The sequence below is a fragment of the Vigna angularis genome, chromosome 1 (assembly GCF_016808095.1).
Source record: "Vigna angularis cultivar LongXiaoDou No.4 chromosome 1, ASM1680809v1, whole genome shotgun sequence".
In the NCBI taxonomy this organism is placed as follows: domain Eukaryota; kingdom Viridiplantae; phylum Streptophyta; class Magnoliopsida; order Fabales; family Fabaceae; genus Vigna; species Vigna angularis.
Window position 1 is genome coordinate 22,361,683 of NC_068970.1, and position 19,848 is coordinate 22,381,530.

Genomic DNA, 19,848 nt, shown 5'->3' on the forward strand with positions numbered 1-19,848 from the left:
TCTCATATTCATTACAACTATTATCAAAATAAATCCATGATATAAGTTAATAATCGATATGAAAAACACAAAAAAAAAAAATTCAACTATATTCCAAAGAAATGTTTGTATACAAGTTTTTGTGGTGGGAACCCAACGCCATAACTGAATGTTGAAAACTTAAATCCTTATAGTTTAAGAGAGTAAAATTTGTTGCAGTGGAGATTCATTTCTCCAAATAGCAGTGCAATTTGAGATCTGATTCAGATTTCTTTGCAACTGCAGAGATGAAATGAAATCAGATCTGAGCTTCTGTTGAGACTGCGATTTGATTTGCGGAGAATAATGGAGTTAGGATCATCGGAATCGGAGGCGGCGCTTCCCCTTCCTCTGGCGTCGGAGTCACAGCAACCCTACGTCTCCGAACTCCTATCATTCACTCTTGATCGCCTTCACAAGGAGCCCGAACTCCTCCGCGTCGATGCCGACCGCATTCGCCGCCAAATGCAAGAGGTCGCCGTCGCCAATTACCGATCTTTCATTGCCGCTGCCGACGCCTTAATCGCCATTCGCCACGAAGTCTCCTCCATTGACAACCATCTCGAATCTCTCGTACCTTTCCTATACTCCCGCTTTTCATTTCATTTTTTTCTTATATTTCAATTTTCTAGCTTTGCTTATATTAAATTGAAGCTTTAACGAATTGGATTTACTTATTGTTGCAAATGTGATTGTGCTTCGTACACATCTTAGGAGCATTTCGTTGGGTTGGGATAAAATTAGGTGATTGGGTTCAACTGAGTGTAAAGCGTGTTACTAATTGAATTGGATTGGAAAACTTAAGGACATGTGTAGAAAAATCATATTTGTATTGAATGACACTCCTCTTCCTCAATCTGAATCATCATGCTTACAGAAGTAAGTGGAAAACTTAGAAACAAGCATATCTGAAAGCAATTCTGACAGTCCTGAATTTTCTAAGGAGCCTGTATTCCCAACCCAATCCCTATTAGTTTGTACTGCGCATCGCTTCTTCTCTCTCTTTTTCTTCTAATTTATTTATGACACATAACTAATTAACTTAGTGTTAATGTTATTAGAGTTGAACAGGCCCTGGTGTATTTATAACAGAAACCAACCCAAGTTCTAATTCCCTGTGCTCACCCTTATTCCTCCTAGCATAAGCAATAAGGAATAACACTCTGCACCAAAAACTTAATCTTGTCCTCTTGGTACTATTCTTGTAAGTGGCAACGGATTACCAAGAATTCTTTAAAACCTGGGAGGATCGTGGTGGTGAATAAGAAATTCAGTGATTTAAGAAGGATGATCTCAGATAGCTATGGCACCAGATTGCTGCACCTTCAACTTTGAATAATTAGACAACATAGGAGTCAGGAGTTTAGGGTTCCACTGTCTCACCTAGGGGGATATTCGGGCTGATTGAAACATTGTAATCTTGTTCAAATCTGGAATGAGCTGTAATTTCCAAGGTTCATCTTGTCATTGATTTTCCTAGTCGATGATCTACATCTATAGGGCTGTATTTTAAGAAAATCCCAGTCTCCTGGCTGCTATTCAACGTTTCTGCCATGGTTGGTCGTTGGTACCACCCATAGAAATAACCCAGTCCAAACATAACTACGGATAATCTCTTCCTGGCCAGAGACAATAGTGGCTTGAAAACCTTGTAAACAGACTACTTCTTGAAGGAAAGCATCTGCTAAATCTCAGGTATTAAATTTGTTTAGCTTAGGCGTATAAAGGTAAGCATATTTTGTGAGTCAATCCACTACCACGATGTCCTTACCTTGAGTGTTTGTAATCCCTCAATAAAATCCGTGGAAATTAGTAATGATCGCAAATGTTCCGCAGGAGATAAAGTATGACTTTTTTGACTGTTCTGATAAAGCCTTACTGAGGAAAGCTACTGTATGACCTCTGTACAGCAAAACAGTCCTGAAATCTTTATCGAATGCATCTAGATATGCAGTCATTTCTGCCCAGGGACAAATCCAGAAATTATTTAATGAGGTGCTGAAAGAAAATAAGTCTTAATTATAGACTTAAATAGAAGTTAAATAAATCACGGACTTTTAGTTTTTTACTGGAGCAAAATTAAAATTAATTAAAAGCACTTAATGAAAATTATTTATTATCATACAATAGCTACAGTGTTGTTAAAGAAATTTAAATATGTAAAAAATAAAATACTATTCTAGAAGTGGTGTGGATTACGCTATGCTGTTGTACAATGACTTTGTATGCTGCTGAACATTGATTACTATAGTTTAGCAACCAATCTCTTGCTCTCATTTAAAAATATAATTGTGGCCCGAGTTGTAGACCAAAAAGACATAGTAGAAGCTTTAGTGGCAGGAAATAACCTCTGTGATTCTGTGCCATCTTCAGTAGGGACATCAATCTTGTGCAGTTAAAAAACTTGTGTGAGCAGGATATAAAGTGACGGGAAAATTCTTTTAGAAGCTGTGGCTGAATCCAATATTTTATTACTTAAATAAGTTTGACGAGTGAGCTGTTGGGCTTTGTAAACTGAAGCATGCTATCTACTTGTTTATGGCAGAAACCGACTCTAATCCCTATGTCGCCTTATCCCTCTTAACGTTCACCTTTTTATTAGGTTTGATAATGCCTTGACAGACATGTAGACAGATTAGACAGCTTTCCTGCTGCTTCAATGTTTTATCTTGTTCTTTGTCGTTTAATTGCCCAGCTATTGTGATCATACAATTTCCTTCTCCTTGTCATAACGAATTTCTAATTTTTCTTGTGTGTTTAGTCATAAACATTTGGCATTGAGTATTGATCTCCTCTGTCACAGATAAATGAGATCCCAAAGCTGACATCTGGATGTACTGAATTCATAGAATCTGCTGAGCAGATTTTGGAGAAGAGGAAGATGAACCAAACAATGCTAGCTAATCACAGTACTTTGCTTGACTTGCTGGAAATTCCTCAACTCATGGACACGTATGTTAGAAAAGATAGACATTTTATTACACTCCTGGGATTATCACGTACTAATGTTCTTTCATATTATGACCAGCACTTCCTTCCTTTGTTAGAAGCCTTGTAAATTACTTTATTTTTGCAGATGTGTACGGAATGGGAATTATGATGAAGCCCTAGATTTGGAAGCATTTGTTGCCAAACTTTCAACCATGCATCCAAAGTAATTTTATATGCTTCTTCCATACTGTCTATAAGTCATTTAACTTTAAAGAAGATTATTTTTCTTCCTGTTATGTGTATTTGTGTGTGTGTGTTTCTGTGATTGTTACTAAATGTTTTTCCTGGGTGCAAAGGTTACCCGTGATTCAAGCACTGGCTGCAGAGGTTAGGCTGACTACCCAATCACTTCTTTCTCAGCTTCTACAGAAACTTCGTTCAAATATTCAGGTTTACGCAGTGATTATGATTTAATACACAAAGAAATCCCACTTGATTTATCAATAAAAATGTTTTATTTTGTAGTTTCTTATTATTACTATATCTTCCTTTGCTAGTTACCTGAATGCCTTCGCATTATTGGATATCTACGGCGAATAGGAGTATTTAGTGAATATGGAATGCGTTTGCTGGTAAGATTTAATGATTTTTGTTCAGTGCAGTCTTTCTTTACCATTTCTTGCTCGTCTCTCACCTCGAAATTTTCAGTTCGGTTGCATCTCGTTGGTCTTCTTTTTACCTTTCATTTGACTAAGCATTTATTTATTTATAGTTCTTGAGATGCCGAGAGGCCTGGCTTACTGGTATACTTGAGGATCTAGACCAGACAAATCCATACGAGTACTTAAAAGGGATGATCAACTGTCACAGAATGCATCTTTTTGATGTCGTTAACCAATATCGAGCAATATTTGCTGATGACACATCAGGTAGCGAGGAAAATTATGATGGTGGACTTCTTTTTAGCTGGGCAATGCACCAAATTACCTCACACCTGCAAACTTTGAAAGTCATGCTTCCAAAGATATCTGAAGGTGGATCACTGTCAAATATTTTGGATCAGTGCATGGTGGGCTTCTTCTACCATACTCTGTTGATTTTGAAATTGGAAAGAATTATGATATTTTATAGACTACATAATTAAATTTGAGGCATATTAGATTTCTAGCCGCTCCCTTTCCCGTGGAAAATTAGGTCAAAGGAGAAGGACACTTAAGTTTGTCCTGCCTGCTAGTACTGCTTGACTAATACAACAAGAAGAGATTACATCTAAAACTTCTCTTTTCTGTATCTTTAACAGTACTGTGCCATGGGACTTGGTTGGGTTGGACTAGATTTTCGAGGCTTGCTCCCATCACTTTTTGAAGAGTAAAACATGCTCCTTTAATGATCTGTTATTATATTAAGCCATAAATTAAAACATTTTTTAATATACATGATGGTTTCTTTACAGAGCTGTTCTGAACTTATTCTCCAAAAATATGAGTACTGCAGTAGAGAATTTTCAGGTAATGCTGTGAAGTTTAAATATTTTACATGGCAGTTACTGAAATTGCTTTTATGCATTGATCATTGGTTTATGCAAACAAGTCAACATCTAGGGACCCCTTTTTCATTTTTTTCCCAACTAGTTGTCTATCTTTTATGTAGTGATTATGAGATGGATTTGTTCACAGTTGGTCTTGGATTCACATCGATGGGTTCCCTTGCCAGCAGTTGGCTTTTCTGGAAGTTCTGTTGGTGATGAAAATCACGAGGATGTCACTCCGCCCTCTAATTTGATGGAGCATCCACCTCTTGCTGTTTTTATTAATGGTGAGTCTAGTAAATGTTTTCTTCTAAATATCTTCATTACTTGTCCATTATCCTTTGCCTATTTTACATTCGTCCACCACTCACATGCTAACATACATTCACACTGTTGGAAACATAAATTAAGTACAAAATGGAAATGTCCATGGTTGATGGGTCATGTTTTAAGAAATTTCTTTCATGAAACTTCGAAAGGTGCTGTTAATCATGTGATTCCATAATGCTTTATGATGTATGCTTCATATTCTACCGGCTTTTATAAACCTTTGATAAATGGAGGAAACAAGAGACATGACTGAATTTGTGTGTCAACAGTCAACATAAACAACTGAGTATGTTATTATATAATGTGGGTAATTATTACTGTGAAAATAGTTTTATAATTACCATTGTTATGTAAATTTTCTTATTATCATAATTGAGGATACCAAACAATGTCTAACAATTTGCTAATGACTATAATTAAAGACACCTAAATTTCTGATACCCTTTATCCATCTTAATGTCTACTATTTGGGTGCTGCAGGTGTATCTGCAGCAATGAATGAGCTACGTCCATGTGCCCCAATAAGTCTAAAACATGTCCTTGCCCAAGAATTGATTAAGGGATTACGGGCAGTTTCTGATTCATTGTTGCTGTACAATACAACGCGAGTGCTACGGGCTAACGAGTCGGGGCTTTTCCTCTCACTCTGCCGGTCATTTACTGAGGTATTTTATTTGTCTTACACAATGCAGCTTCATAACTGATTCTATTTTGAGATTATCTACAGTCGTCAATAGAAATACTCTACATATTGATTACTTAGGTTCCATGCAAGGATGTTATCAAGATTAGGACCTGTAACCTAATCCAAACTCCTGAACCACTTCACTTCACCTGTTGTTCAATCTTAAGATGCTTTCTATAATCTATATTACCTTCAAATTCAATTTTAGGTTGCTTATCCCCATTGCGCAACTTGTTTTGGGCGTTGCTATCCTGGTGGAGCAACTCTTGTTATGGATGCCAAGAATGTTTATAATGGAATCAGCCGCCTTTTAGAGGCCTCCTCTGCACGAGAACTCCCAAAGGCAGTGAACAGTGGAGAATCCAAGAGCGTAGCTGAGAATGGCGAACTGCCAAAAATGGAAAATGGAGAAACTCCTGATGCCAAAGAATCTGAAACCGTCAATGGCAAAGAAGTGCACGCAGAAGGCCCTGAAGAAGGTCCTGAAGAAGGCCATACTTCGCAGACAGATCAGGACGACACTAATCTTGAAAAGCCGCTTGAATAATGACATTAGAGATGAACAAGATTTTTAGTTTTTATTTTTGATATTGCTCCCCCGTTTCAGTGTTTATATCTTGTCACCGTTAGTTTTATTCTTCGTGTACTCTAAGACGGGCGTCGTCATCTGTTGTAATTATATTACGGGATTACATCATACGAATAGGCCTCAGAGTTTGTGTTAGAAAAACAGAGATTACTTGTAGAGAACAGTTTTGTTTTTGGGGGATAATGTTTTCATTTCCAAGTGCCTCGTTTCTGCTTTCGTTTTATTAACACTGTATGGTTGAGAGAAGAAAAAATAGATTAGGTAAATGAGGAAAAAAATCTAACATCTAAGAAATAAAGTGAAAATACAGTGTTTAAGAAAAGAGAAATAGACCATAAATAGAGCTAAAAAAGAAAATTTTCAATAGAATAATGGTAGAGTCAAAATAGTTCGGAAGTTTTTTAATTTTAAAAAGTATATAATTATTTCTTTTTATTGTAATTATAATATATAATAACTTTTACCACACGGGAAGGAGTTGAAGTTGCATATTAGCAAATTCTGTAAAAATAATTTGAATTCTATGATGACTTTTGTGCACTGAATCCCGTATTTTTTTAAAAATAAATTACTCTGAATCATTTTTTTTCCAATTACACCTATATTCTAACTTTTTAAAATCTCTATATTGAATTCGGAAATAAAAGCTTAGGAACTTGTCTAGGAACTGGACGATCATGTTTTTTTGTTGTGAAATCAATCAATTTTAGTTGTTTAAAATCGAAACGCAAAATATAGTTTTTATAATTTTAATTTTAATATTTTAGAAGTACTTTTCATAATATGATGTGATCTGTAGATTGTAAAAAAGGCCAACCAGAAAACAATATAATGGGTTTATTAGCATTTTGTCAGAGGGAGACGTGGAAGTAACTGATCTTACATAACTGTATTATAGTTCATCGACGAAATTACTGAAATAATTAGTCCATTCTTCTCTCCTTTCCTCTGTTCTCTCTCAGAAGATTAGAGTAATTTCCTATTCAGCAAAACTTATAACCTACACAAACAATAAAATCACTTGATGCCTATTATAAATTGCAACCCTTATTACACGCTCACAGACGATACAATTTTGAGGTACCGATGAGCAAATATCATGCATGACATGATATTTTTTCTGAACAAGAAAAGCAAAAAGTGGCTATGAGATATGCCAGCTTCGTTATTTCATATAAAATTGTAGTAAATGGATTGTTATGACTCAGACATGATCAATAGGAAGAAGCTAACTGGCTAAAATTGATTGGACTAACAAAGTCGATGCCTCCTCCGAATACCGTCTCAGCAGCCAATTTAGAAACTTTCTCAGTAGGATGAAACCAATCCCAAAACAAAAACTCTTCTCGATTTGCACAAAGATTAGCGTTGTGAGCTTTTATGCATCCATCTTTTCCATTCAGATACCCTCTTCCGCAACACGCTGACTTCGTTTCATTCAACCCTACACATTTTCAAACATTCAAATACTTCATCAAAAAATATGTCGATAAAAACAAATTAAAAATCCAAATATAGGAATGTAATTATTAATTAAGCCTAAACTTGAATCATAAAAATGTTTACTTAAATTCTGTTTGTGGTGGTGCTTACCGAAGGAGGATGGACTGCTTAACAAGGTATTGGTCATTAGAAAAGAGTTAGCAAGTGAGTAGTGGAAGCCTTCCAATTCTGAACTCAACTTTCGGAGAAGAACTTGAGTTGCTGAATGGAACGCAACTGCAAAATCATTCAGTGCTTTCACACACTTTCCTCCATTGCCAGACGTTATAGCGGGACAGCAACCTATGGGTGCAACGCTTATGATGCCAAATTTTCTAGCTCCCAACTCATAAAGCTTCTGCATTTTTTACCTCAATACATAAACTAATCAACCAACCACGTCTTCTTCCATATATAGTAATTGGGCGGTGCGAAAGTTTTACCTTTAAATGAGAGTAGTATGTGAGTTGTGTAAGAGCTAAATATTGTTCTGCTCCCAAACGAATGGAGCCACTTTCGTTACGTGCAAAATCGAAGAGGTCGTTGCTTCCGACGCTGATTAGAAACAAAGATTTTGAAATAAACGTATCAGCTTTGGCTCCCAGTATCCCGTTGATTCTTGCACGAACCAATGCAAATTGTGCCACCTGCCTTTCAAAGAAAACCACTTCTCCCTACAAACATCAATTACAGATATTTATAACATTCAATCTTTTAAATGTTTTTAGACCTTACTTGAATATTTAAGAAAATATGTTTATTAAAGAAAACTCTTCCTCTAGTGTTTATGAATCTATTTTACTGAAGTCCAAAGTTAATGAGTTAAGAATATTATGTTAATAAGGAATGGTTGAAATGTTTTTCTTGGAGTTATGAACTGAAACATGCAAAATATATCTGATATCAGCATGTAAAATATAGGAAGTATGAGTAAAAACACACAGAAATTTGTACTCAAATCTTTGTTCACATATGTTACTAGTGATTACCCATTCCAAGGAGCCTGTTTCTCTAAGAATTCCTGATCCCCCTGACGCGAAATTAAAACCCTGCAGAATGTTATTCTTGGAACTGTTTCGATTTTTCTGGGAAGTCAAAAAAGGTGGTGGACTCTTCTGATGACCGAATAGCCTCGCTAGTTTCCACAAAACCAAAAAAATGCAGGAAAAACATTCAATAAAAGAAGCTAATATATTCCATAAAACTAATTATGTGAAAACAAATTCTTGAAATAATGATTTTACCAATTTGGTCTGCAGTGTTGAAGCCATTGCTAAACCTTCCTGTGGGACGTGAATGATAAAAATCAATGCCGTTGTAGGGGAAGTTGGCCCTTGCTTTGGACCTCAGAAAATTGTTGGTTCCAACATCGAAAGTTGAGTCTCCAAATATGAATAAAGCTGGCGCATCATTATTCCCATGAGCTACGTGCATGGCCAGAGAAAAGAGAACAGATAAAAACACCAAAGCATAGTTATTGCTGACAAAGGGTGCCATTTCTGAGCCTTAAACCCGTGAGAGATTGTCACACTAGAGTAATTGATCAGTGTCTAATCTCTGGTACGAACCGAATGTAAAAATCGTAGACTTTATATAAACGTGGTACACATAAAAACAATATATTATGTCTCAAATTGTTGGTCTTTGTCTCAAACAAATATTATAGTTATGTAGAAACAAAGACATCGACATGGCCGACCATTGTCCACCATTGTTAGAATCAGCAGGAACGGTTCAAAGCATAATTCTCAATTTATATTCCTGTTTGTTTGTTTATTGTTACAAATATTTGTACAAAGTGGTAAAAATTATTCCAACTTTTTACTTATTTAATGAACGAATTTAAATGTTATTTTCTATATGTAGTTTTGGTGGCTTATTAACCACAATTAAGTTTTTTTAACAACAACACAGTAAAATGTACATTAAGGATTAATGTAGATTAAGAAGATGAAACTGAAATTAACTGTGTATTAAAAGAGTAGTTGGAAGTTTGTGTTTTGTTTATTTGGTGCGGATAACCGCTTAAAAGTAAAAGTTAATTAAGCCCGACATGTCTAAAGCCAAAATTTAGTGGTGTAATGAGAATTTATGACGTTGCTCACTCACTGCTTTGTGGCTGGTTTTATTGGAGGTGGAGAATATGATGGCGTGTGATAGGTTTTGATTATGAAACATGGTTGTTTTCTTCTCAATGCTTTGTTTTGCTTTAACAACATTGGTATCATCGTGTCTAATTTTCCAATGGCATTCATTTACTGGCCCCCACCAAGGATTTTTTGTTACTTACTCATTCTATGATTTTGAAAAAAAAAATATATAAAAGGAATCAATTTTAAATTTTGAGTAAATAATATATTTATTTTAAGTTTTGGTATAATAAAGTTATTATATTTATTTAATATTTATACTATTTATTAAAATCAATGGAACACTAGTACAAAATGTGCTTTTAAACTCGCACAATAGATCTCGCTTTACACCAAACCGCTGTCTATTCAGACACGGTGGCAGTTTTGTAATTAACGAGACCTTATAGGCCTCGGTTCAGACTAGACCGGTGTCAAAAAGGGCTACCACTTCGGTTGTGAAAGCAACCGGTGCCTAATTAGTGGTTTCTGACACGGTTTCTAACGCGGTTAAGAGAAACCCGAGGTGGAAGAGGTATACTGCATCGGTTGATAGGAAGGACTGAGGCGTATAAGCCTCTACTAGGGATGGCAACGGGGCGGGTCGGGTACGGATAGTGCCTACCCGCAACCCGACCCGATAAAAAAAAATCCACCCGCTACCCGCACGGATATCCGCTTTCGCGGGTATTTTAAAACCCGCGGATACCCGTGGATATCCGCGGATACCCGCAAATATTAAAAAAAAAATATTTTAATAAATTATTAAAATAAAATTTAAATAGAATTACAAAAAATATATAAAATATAATTTAAATTAAATTAAATTTAAATTTAAATTCAATTTTAATTAAATTTAATCTTGTAAAATATAAATTAATGTTAATTTTAATTAAATTTAACTTAATAAAATATAAATTAAATTTTTATTTTTATTTTTTGCGGGTAGCGGGTATCCGCGGGTACGGATAGTATAATACCCGCACCCGACCCGTTTATAAGCGGGTATTAAAATATCCGCTACCCGCGGGTTGCGGGTAGTAAATATCCGCGGGTATCAACTATCCGTCGCGGATTTTATCCGCGGATATCCGCGGGCGCGGATTTTTTTGCCATCCCTAGCCTCTACTACCTCAGGCCCAAGAAGGACCGAGGCATATAAGCCTCTTATTTCCCCAAATTGTTTCCCCAAATTGAACGAAAACCTAGCCCCCTCGATCGCTCTCACCTCTCCTCGCTCTCGCCTCCCTCCCCTCACTCTCGCCTCCCTCGCTCTCGCCTCCCTTGCTCTCGCCTCCCTCCCCTCACTCTTGCCTCCCTCAGTCTCGCCTCCCTCCCCTCGGTCTCGCCTCCCTCGGTCTCGCCTCCCTCCCCTCGGTCTCGCCTCCCCTCACTCTCTCGCTCCGTCACTCTCTTGGTCTCGCTCTGAAGACTACTACTCCAAAATCTCCTGCGAGTGCGTCGCCTTTGGAGGGAAGAGCAAGCGGTGGTGGTGCGTCAATGGTGGCGGCGGTGATAGTGGTGGTGGTGGTGGTCAGATTAGGGTTTTTCTGATGTTCATGGTGGTGGTGCAAATCTGAGATTAGGGTCAGATTGGGGTCAGATTAGGGTCAGATTAGGATTTTTCGAATCTGAGATTTTGTTTTACTTGCTTCCTTTATACGTTTGTGGAGATCTGCAAAAGGTAAATGTGTTAATTTGCCTGTGTTAATTTGCCTGAGGCACCAAAATTAAATTCCTGTGTTAATTTGCCATCATTTTCAAAGCAGGCTAATGTTCTCAGATCTGCAAAAGGGGTGAGGATTGTGGAGAAAAATGAAGAGCTGGTCTAATGTATATATCAGTCTTTTACGGAGAAAAGAACTCCATGGTTTTGCATAATCGAGTTCTCTCCTTGTTCAAAGTTTCTTATTTGTGTAATTTGCAACGAAGATGTGAACTCTCTAGGCAAGTTAGTGTGTAATGTGTTAGTGAAAATTAACTAAGGTAGATTATTTGTGTGCATGTTTTCAGTCTTTGAAATTACGTTGAGCATAATAACGCTCATAGTTTGTGATTATTATCTGTGCCACTGCTAGAATACTCTATGACAGTCTAGGAAAATCATAACAAAAAATAAAAATAAAAAAAAGACCCTACTGCCTCGGTTCAGCCTCCAACCGAGGCAGTAGAGGGAGAAGAACAATCTCGGTTCTGATAACCGAGGCCGAATCGTACCATTTTTTGTCTCGTTTCAAAACCGAGGCATAAAGTCTACCACTTTTTACCTCGCCTGAATATGCTTCGGTTCAAGAACCGGTGCCTATCAGCAAAAATAACCGGTGTCATTTCCTTTAACTGTACTAGTGGAACTGTGTTTGGACTATTAATCTTAATCAGTGTCAACTTAAATCAGTGTTTCATGAATGAAAATATTTTGCTAATAGAAATGACTAGAAGACTATTAACATAGAATAAAGTAAGCAGGTGGGTAGAAACAATGATGATGCAAATATAGAAAAAAAGTTATACTTTTGACATCCTATAAAATTCCATTTTACATCCTATTCTAACACTATATATAATAATATATATTAATTAATTATAAAAAATATTATTAAAATATTAATATATTAAATTTTCAAGTAGTTATATTTTTTGAACAGTGCTATTATATCACCCTCGTATAGAAAATATGGCTAGGAAGAGAAAACCCGTAGTAAATAATGGCCAATAATAATATAAAAGAAATATTATGAAGAATATATTATCGACTTTATTATTGAGAATTATTTTCCTAGTAAAGATATAAGATCAATATAAAAATATAATATTATGTGAACATTTTTGTCACAAATAATTTTCACATGCTCTTGACATTTCTACTATAAGAGTATATAAGAGTATGAAAGAGAAAGAAAGATGTCAAATAACTTTACTTTTCTTGAATGTATTTTATTAGTTTTTTTTTTGTTTTGTAAAAATGTAAATAAGTCATTCCTTAAGTGACCAAGCTTGGCAAGCGGATTAGGGTTTTATTTGGGCTAGCTTAAGCTTCAAATAACCTAGAACACTTGCTTGGAGAGCTCAAGTTTTCATTTTGCAAATGTGGCAATGTGAAAAGCCTTAACCTACAGCTGACTAGTAGTTACACCATAAACATGTATAGTCTAAGGCTTTATGTTTTGAATTTTGAATTTTTCTCCCTTTATTTTTGCTTAGCCTTTGGTAAGCTCCTAATCCTATAAATAAATCCTATAAATAAGAGTGCTCGACCATGTAAAAATCAACTTGGAGTTTATACGAAAATAACTTTGTCAAATTTGCAGTTTTCTCTTGTTTTTATGTTCACTAGGATAATCTTCCTTCTAGACTCCCTTCCTAAACCTTTTCCTTGATAGTTGCTTGAACCTTGCTCAAGAACACACTCCAATCCATTCTTCAAACATTTTTGACCGTCCATTCAATCCGCTTCTGCTATGTAGCGCAATTCCATAAAGCAACTTCAATTCAAGCCTTTGGAGCATGAGCTTAAAGTCCATTATATAGCCATCAACACCTACACAATTGCTTGTCCTTGGTGATGTGAGTTTAAGATGTATTATTTTCATCAACTCAACAATCTCCACATGACTAAAATAAATACATCTTCATTGTCTATATAGGTAAATATACTCTATCATAAAGAGTATACTCACTCGAAATTAAACTATCTCAAAAATTTCCTTTCACTACACACTTGTATCAAAGCTAATAAATACTCGTGTATAATCACCATACACCTTACATTAATATTAGTCAATGCCCTTACACAATTACCACATGCCCTCCAATGTTAACCAATGTTCTTGTATAATCACAACACATCATGTATCAATATTAGCCAATGTTTGTGCATACATAGCACATACCTAATACTAACCAATGTCCATGTATAATAATTGCATTAATATTAGCCAATGTTTGTGTATATTGCTAGAAAAGACTCATCTTAATGCTCCTAACTTCCCCAACCAGAAGTTGTCATATGTCACAATCTTCCACTTTCAAATCTAATCAACCAGGAGATGTCACATGTCATAATCCTCCACTCTCAAATTTGACCAACCAAGAGCTACCATGCCATCTTCTTCTTTCAACACATCTAGCAAACACACATAGCCAACAATCCTCCCTACAGCTTATCTGAAATTATTCCCTGCAACCAAACCTCCACCTAGTCACCAGAGCAATCACAAAGACCCTATGTGCACCCTTGTAACATCAATAACCATGCACACAATCGTCGGCGATGCAAAACACCATCATGTCAGTCACGCAAAACATTGTACCTGGAGATCTTGAGCTTCACCCATGCAAATCAAGCTTCATTCATCGTTACCCTCACTAGACATCGTTGTCCACTGCGATCATCACTAGAGTAGCCATTGAAGATTGCACGCACTCACTCGAGCAATATGAAATCAAGGAGTAGCTCTTCCACCTCTTGTAGCATATTGACCTTCATCCTCATCGTATGCGTCACTATGCACCACTACACCTTGCAGCCACCAAAGCAGCCATTGTAGATCGCATCTACTCACCAAAAAAATGCACAACAACATGACAAAGGATAGTGTGAACCATTGCCTGATCCACTACGAGCACTCAAAACCTTTGGAGATCCATGATCCTTCCTCAACTACCACCTCCTTTGTAGAAAACACAAGCTCCACTATTATTCAAACACAACTCACCATCCTTACATCTTGTCGGACCTTCTTGAACCTGACTACAAAAATTCACGCACTAGCATAGAGTCGACAATGATCCATTCATCAAATTTCTCTATCTCAGCACTTGTGAATATCATTGTAACTTTCACAACTAAGGATGATTCTCTAGCATCAAGGAATTCATATTTTCTTATGTGGAATTTATAACCACAGAGCATACCAAGAATATCCTACCAAACTATAAGCTTTTGATATCACTTTGATGGAAAACACACATCATTATGAAGGACATCATCGTCTTTATCATCGAAAATCACCCTACCAATAAAGAAATAAGATCAATACAAAAATATAACGTGAAAACTCCAAAATCGGAGAAAAACTACAACCTTTGTCTAATGACAATTGAGGAATAACACTATGAAATTTTTTACAACACATAGATAGTTCTCCCATGCCCTTTGACCCCAAGCACACCCACATCCTCCAAAGCAATAATTTAACTAAAACCTCACAACACTATACTACAAGAGTATAAGAAAAATCAAATAGAAGTTTAAAGTGTCTTTAACTTTGGACATCCAAAACTATAAACTTAGAGTACATTATGTAGTCACTAATACTCACGTCATTATTTATCCTAAGTGATGTAAGATTTTTCAAAATTTATTATTTTCATCAACTCAACATATTTTTGGATAGATATAACTTCTAGTCTTACATTCTTTTGGCCTCAAAAGTTACCACATAGGAAGACATGAAGACATGGACAAAAAGAAAGTCTTAGAAGATAACTATATATTCTCTTATAAATAATAAGAGAAAGTTTGTGTTAAGTATATAAATGATAATTTTAATGTAATTAGTACTCTGATGTAGTGTAAGAGTTAAAGGTAAAAACTAATTTAAACACATGTTTTTTCAATTTTTTGAAGAATAAAATTGTGAGATGAGTTAGGCTAAAAGAACGAATAATATCTAAAACATGACGATTAATTCTAACGTTATTATTTATACAGTATTGAGGTTATAATATTGACGACTTCTTCTAATACTTCCAATTGTCTCATATTGAAACAATAATCTTTAATCCTTTTACTATAAAAAACTACATTAAATAATTAATTATATTTTTAATAATGAATTAATGTAACATCCCAAAAATACAGTGTAAAACCATATAATAAAATGATCACATATAATAATATTATAGCTCAGTTCTTACACTAAAGTAGAGCGAACGCAAGTTTATGGTTAAATGGCCTTACAGGAAAAGTTACAAACTTAAACTGTACAGGAGTACAAGTCTGACCGACCGGTTTACAAAAGGAACTATGACCGAACGGCTCACAGAAGGAAAATACCGAACGGTCATACCTAACAAAAGGGAAGGTGATCGAACGACCACCTTAAAACAACTAAACTATTGACCGAACGTCCTACTATTCGGTCTTAACTTCAACCTCCACCAGATGTTCTTCCTCCAGCGCCTCTTCCAACTGTACGTCTCCTTCTGCTCACATCCACACGGATGATCATTGCAATGACAAAGACAGACGTACAAAACAAGACAAGACAGGAAACACAGGGTAAGCTTATGTAATTTAATTCATGTATAAACATACATTTCACACAATCAATCACACAAGATAGATTTCAACATACATTTCACATAAGGCCTAATACTAGACTGATTGTCCGGACTGTATGAAATCTGTGTAGCTACGACGTTTCATGCACCCAGGTGATGTAGTAACTAGAATACTCTCATCAGCTGCCACCCGAGGTTAGTCCTATCTGTCCAAAGTACCCCTAAGGACTAGAACCTCCTGCCGTTCCCACACATGACCTACCCTCCTCTACGTGAGGACGAGTACTCACGGAACATCAGGATGAATCGACAGTTTAGCATTACCACATTCATACTTTACCAATTCCAATATTCATCCATGAGTCGTTCCTCCCCGGAACGCTCGTTCAAAATCCAAACATTTCAATCCATATCACATTCTCTTCATATCTCAATCATAATCATTCTCAATTTCATTTTTCATTATCAATCATCTCAATTTCTTCTTTGTTCAAAGGTTATTAAAGACACCAAATACCGAACGTTAAATGCTAATTCAGAACGAGAGGAATATTATCAGTTTGAGAAAGAAACCGAGTTCAATCATATAAAACATGAACGACTAGAACGAACGATCGTTACTTAAAAAAAATGAGCCAATTAGATGAACTGACTCTTGCGAGCTCCAACTGAACACCGAAAAGACCATGTCAAGTACTAAGGCTCTAGGCTAGAATCAATAACTACGGACACTTCAAAGAAAAATACTTAGAAGAATTCACATGAAGAAACTGAACGCTTATGAGTACTTAGCTTATTTGAGTTTAGCATCAATAAAACCGAATGTCAGTCAATGACCGAACACGGAAAAAGGAAAACTCTATTGAAGTTGGACAATGCTATTTTCATCAAGATATTTTATAAAAGGAATGAGAACGATCGCTTGGTGTAAGACCAAGCACCATTCAGACGATCGCTTGGTCAAAGACCAAGCACTATTCAGACGATCGCTTGGTGTAAGACCAAGCACCATTCAGACGATCGCTTGGTGTAAGACTAGGCACCATTCAGACGATCGCTTGGTGTAAGACCAGGCACCTTTCAGACGATCGCTTGGTGTAAGACCAAGCACCATTCAGACGATCGCTTGGTGTAAGACCAAGCATCATTCAGACGATCGCTTGGTGTAAGACCAAGCACCATTCAGACGATCGCTTGGTGAAAGACCAAGCACTATTCAGACGATCGCTTGGTGAAAGACCAAGCACCATTCAGACGATCGCTTGGTGTAAGACCAAGCACTAATCAGACGATCGCTTGGTGTAAGACCAAGCACTACTCAGACGATCGTTCATACACAGTATTTTGAAACGAAGATGATCGTCCTCAACTAAGATTCTTCCCAAATGAAAGAATCCAAGTCTAACCAAATTTACTATGAAATACCAAACGGTCGATGACCATTCGGTGACGAAGTACTCTTTCATATAGAAATTTCATACCATAATCATTTATCTCAATTAAAATTTTCAACATATATCTTCATACTTTCATATATTAATATCATAGTCCATTTTCATACTTCATACAATCCAAGCATATCAACCATCATGCATCATATTAATTCAGTCAACTAATGAACGTTCATACAATCCAAGCATATCAACCATCATGCATCATATTCATTCAGTCAACTAACGAACGTTCATACAGTACAACAACATACAAATTAAATTAAATAAGCTTCCCTTACCTTATAAAGTGAACGATCGTTCCTAGAGTCAGAATGAAGGTTCGCCTGACTACAAATTCCTTCTACCCTTACGCTGAACAACTCTTTACACCAAAATCAAACAACATACCAAAAATGGTTCAGAATGAGACTATGAACTCATGCAACCGGAACTTGGTTTGCATGTACCAGAGAACGAACAGCTAAGGACAAGAAGAACTTACCAGTTCGGAAACCAAAACCAATCGGTTCAAACTCAAGCTCTTGATGCCGTAAATGCTTCTACGGTGTCTGAATGATGATCAGAGAAGAGAAAGGGTGAGATTTCGTAGAGAGAAGGGAGAGCTTTTAGAGAGAAGGAGGAGAAATAAGAATATCAGAGTTTTGGGGAAGAAGATGCATGCAGAGAGTGTGGCGTAAACTTTCCAAAAACTCAGTTTTGCTTAAAACAAACGTCCGCTCATCTGTCGACACCTGCCTTCCACTATCTGATTTTCGGATTCTCTTCACTTGACAACTGGCATCCGCCATCTGAGTGTCGAGCCCCCTTATTGACACGTGAACTCCACTAACACGAGTCTTGAGTACGTTTTAAATGGGTTCTGACAATTAAGAAGTGTTTTTTCTACTTTCAAATATAGTAAATAAATAAAATAATATTATGTAAATGAACAAAAAAATCAAATAAAACAATATGATATTTATTTCTCTTTCATTTTTTTTATAATATAAACTATATTTTTACTTATATCTTACTTCTTTACCTTCCATTATTTATTTCTCTTTCCATATATATAACAACCTAAGAAAATTATTAAGACATCTCTAATATAAAAAAATATATCAAAGTCATAAGTTTAAAATTTTTTATTTGAAATACATGTGTATAAGATGTTAAACTTGAATTTACTTTTTAAATAAGATCATAAATCATAGAAATCTAAAACTATTTGGTCTGAACATATTTAAATATAATAACTAATTTTTAAATTATAAAAAGTTAAAAAATGAATGAAAAGTTTTAAAAGAAAGTGTTAAAAACAATGGCATATATATAACAGATGTTAGCCAAAATAGATTCTATTGCATGACTCCAGTAAGATCTTAGCTGCATTGGAACACTAGTAGATTTTGGACAAATAAGTGGTACAGTCACTGTATAATTGTCTTTTAACGGCCAGTTGTCGAAAGGTATATTCGTTTCCTCCAACAATGTTTTGTAGTTTTACAAAATTTTGAGCATTTGACATTGATTTCTTCTGTAGAATCAAAACCAGACGCTGCAAGCAAAATCCTCAACAAGATCCAAAGAGTTACCAACAAAATTTTTCATTCTTCTACAAAAGGTCACTTTCCTTTCAGATTTCTCTTCAATGTTTTCAAACAATAATTGTTTCCCCTGTTATGTACAGGTATTCAGATGAATGAACTTATATAACTCACTTCAGATAAAATTTACATCTTATATAGATAAAGGGATGAAAAGAAGAAAGAAGTGTAATTTAAATTTTGATGTCTTTAAAAAGGATAAGAAAATGCACGAAAAAAATATTTTTAAACTTTGTTGTATGTATATAATTGTACAAATTAATATTTGTTTAGTACGATAAGAAGGTTGATATATGCGGCAAAAGATGAATATAAATTTTTAATTGAATCGTCCCTATGCGGATTCCTTATGATGCAAAACATATAGTCTGGTTTTTGTTGTAAGTTTCACCGACATTCACATTTACTCAATTTGGCTACAAACAAAAAATGTTTAGTTGTCTTAAAATTCATCGTATTTTTTATACGATTTATGTCTACATTGATGATTTTATAATTTTTTTAGCTACGAACCATTTTTTTGTTTCATATGGTATGCGCTTGGGCGCTATGATATATGTTTCCAGCGAATGTAATATTCAAAAATCAAATTCAATGAAAGATTATATTTTTAAATGAGTAATATGATTTTTTTTATTTAAGTTAAATTGTATTGCAATCCTGCTTGGTATTTATATTATTCTCGATAATAGGGTAAGAGCAATGAATGAGGAGTATCTTTTTATTATTTTTGTCCTTTATTTTTTTTTTATCAAGTATAGATTCTCTAGAGTAATAATTGTCATTATCTAATTATTTTGGTATTTTCACTTATCCATTTCAATGGCTCCT

General features: G+C 35.5%; 2 protein-coding genes across 2 annotated transcripts; one reads left to right on the forward strand and one right to left on the reverse strand.

Moving 5' to 3' along the window:
- Positions 1–106: 106 nt before the first annotated feature.
- Positions 107–6,279, forward strand: LOC108323868 (conserved oligomeric Golgi complex subunit 8). The gene is made up of 11 exons (XM_017556669.2): positions 107–591; positions 2,822–2,970; positions 3,095–3,172; positions 3,306–3,399; positions 3,507–3,581; positions 3,722–4,018; positions 4,250–4,317; positions 4,403–4,457; positions 4,626–4,764; positions 5,288–5,472; positions 5,701–6,279. The coding sequence occupies exons 1-11, from the start codon at positions 325–327 to the stop codon at positions 6,037–6,039; spliced, it is 1,746 nt and encodes a 581-aa protein (XP_017412158.1). The 5' UTR covers positions 107–324; the 3' UTR covers positions 6,040–6,279.
- A 676-nt stretch (positions 6,280–6,955) lies between these two features.
- LOC108341061 (GDSL esterase/lipase At5g55050) lies at positions 6,956–9,188 on the reverse strand. Its single transcript, XM_017578679.2, has 5 exons — positions 8,808–9,188; positions 8,553–8,698; positions 8,007–8,237; positions 7,675–7,921; positions 6,956–7,525 (listed from the first exon to the last, which is right to left on the reverse strand). The coding sequence occupies exons 1-5, from the start codon at positions 9,058–9,060 to the stop codon at positions 7,296–7,298; spliced, it is 1,107 nt and encodes a 368-aa protein (XP_017434168.1). The 5' UTR covers positions 9,061–9,188; the 3' UTR covers positions 6,956–7,295.
- Between the last annotated feature and the right edge of the window lie 10,660 nt (positions 9,189–19,848).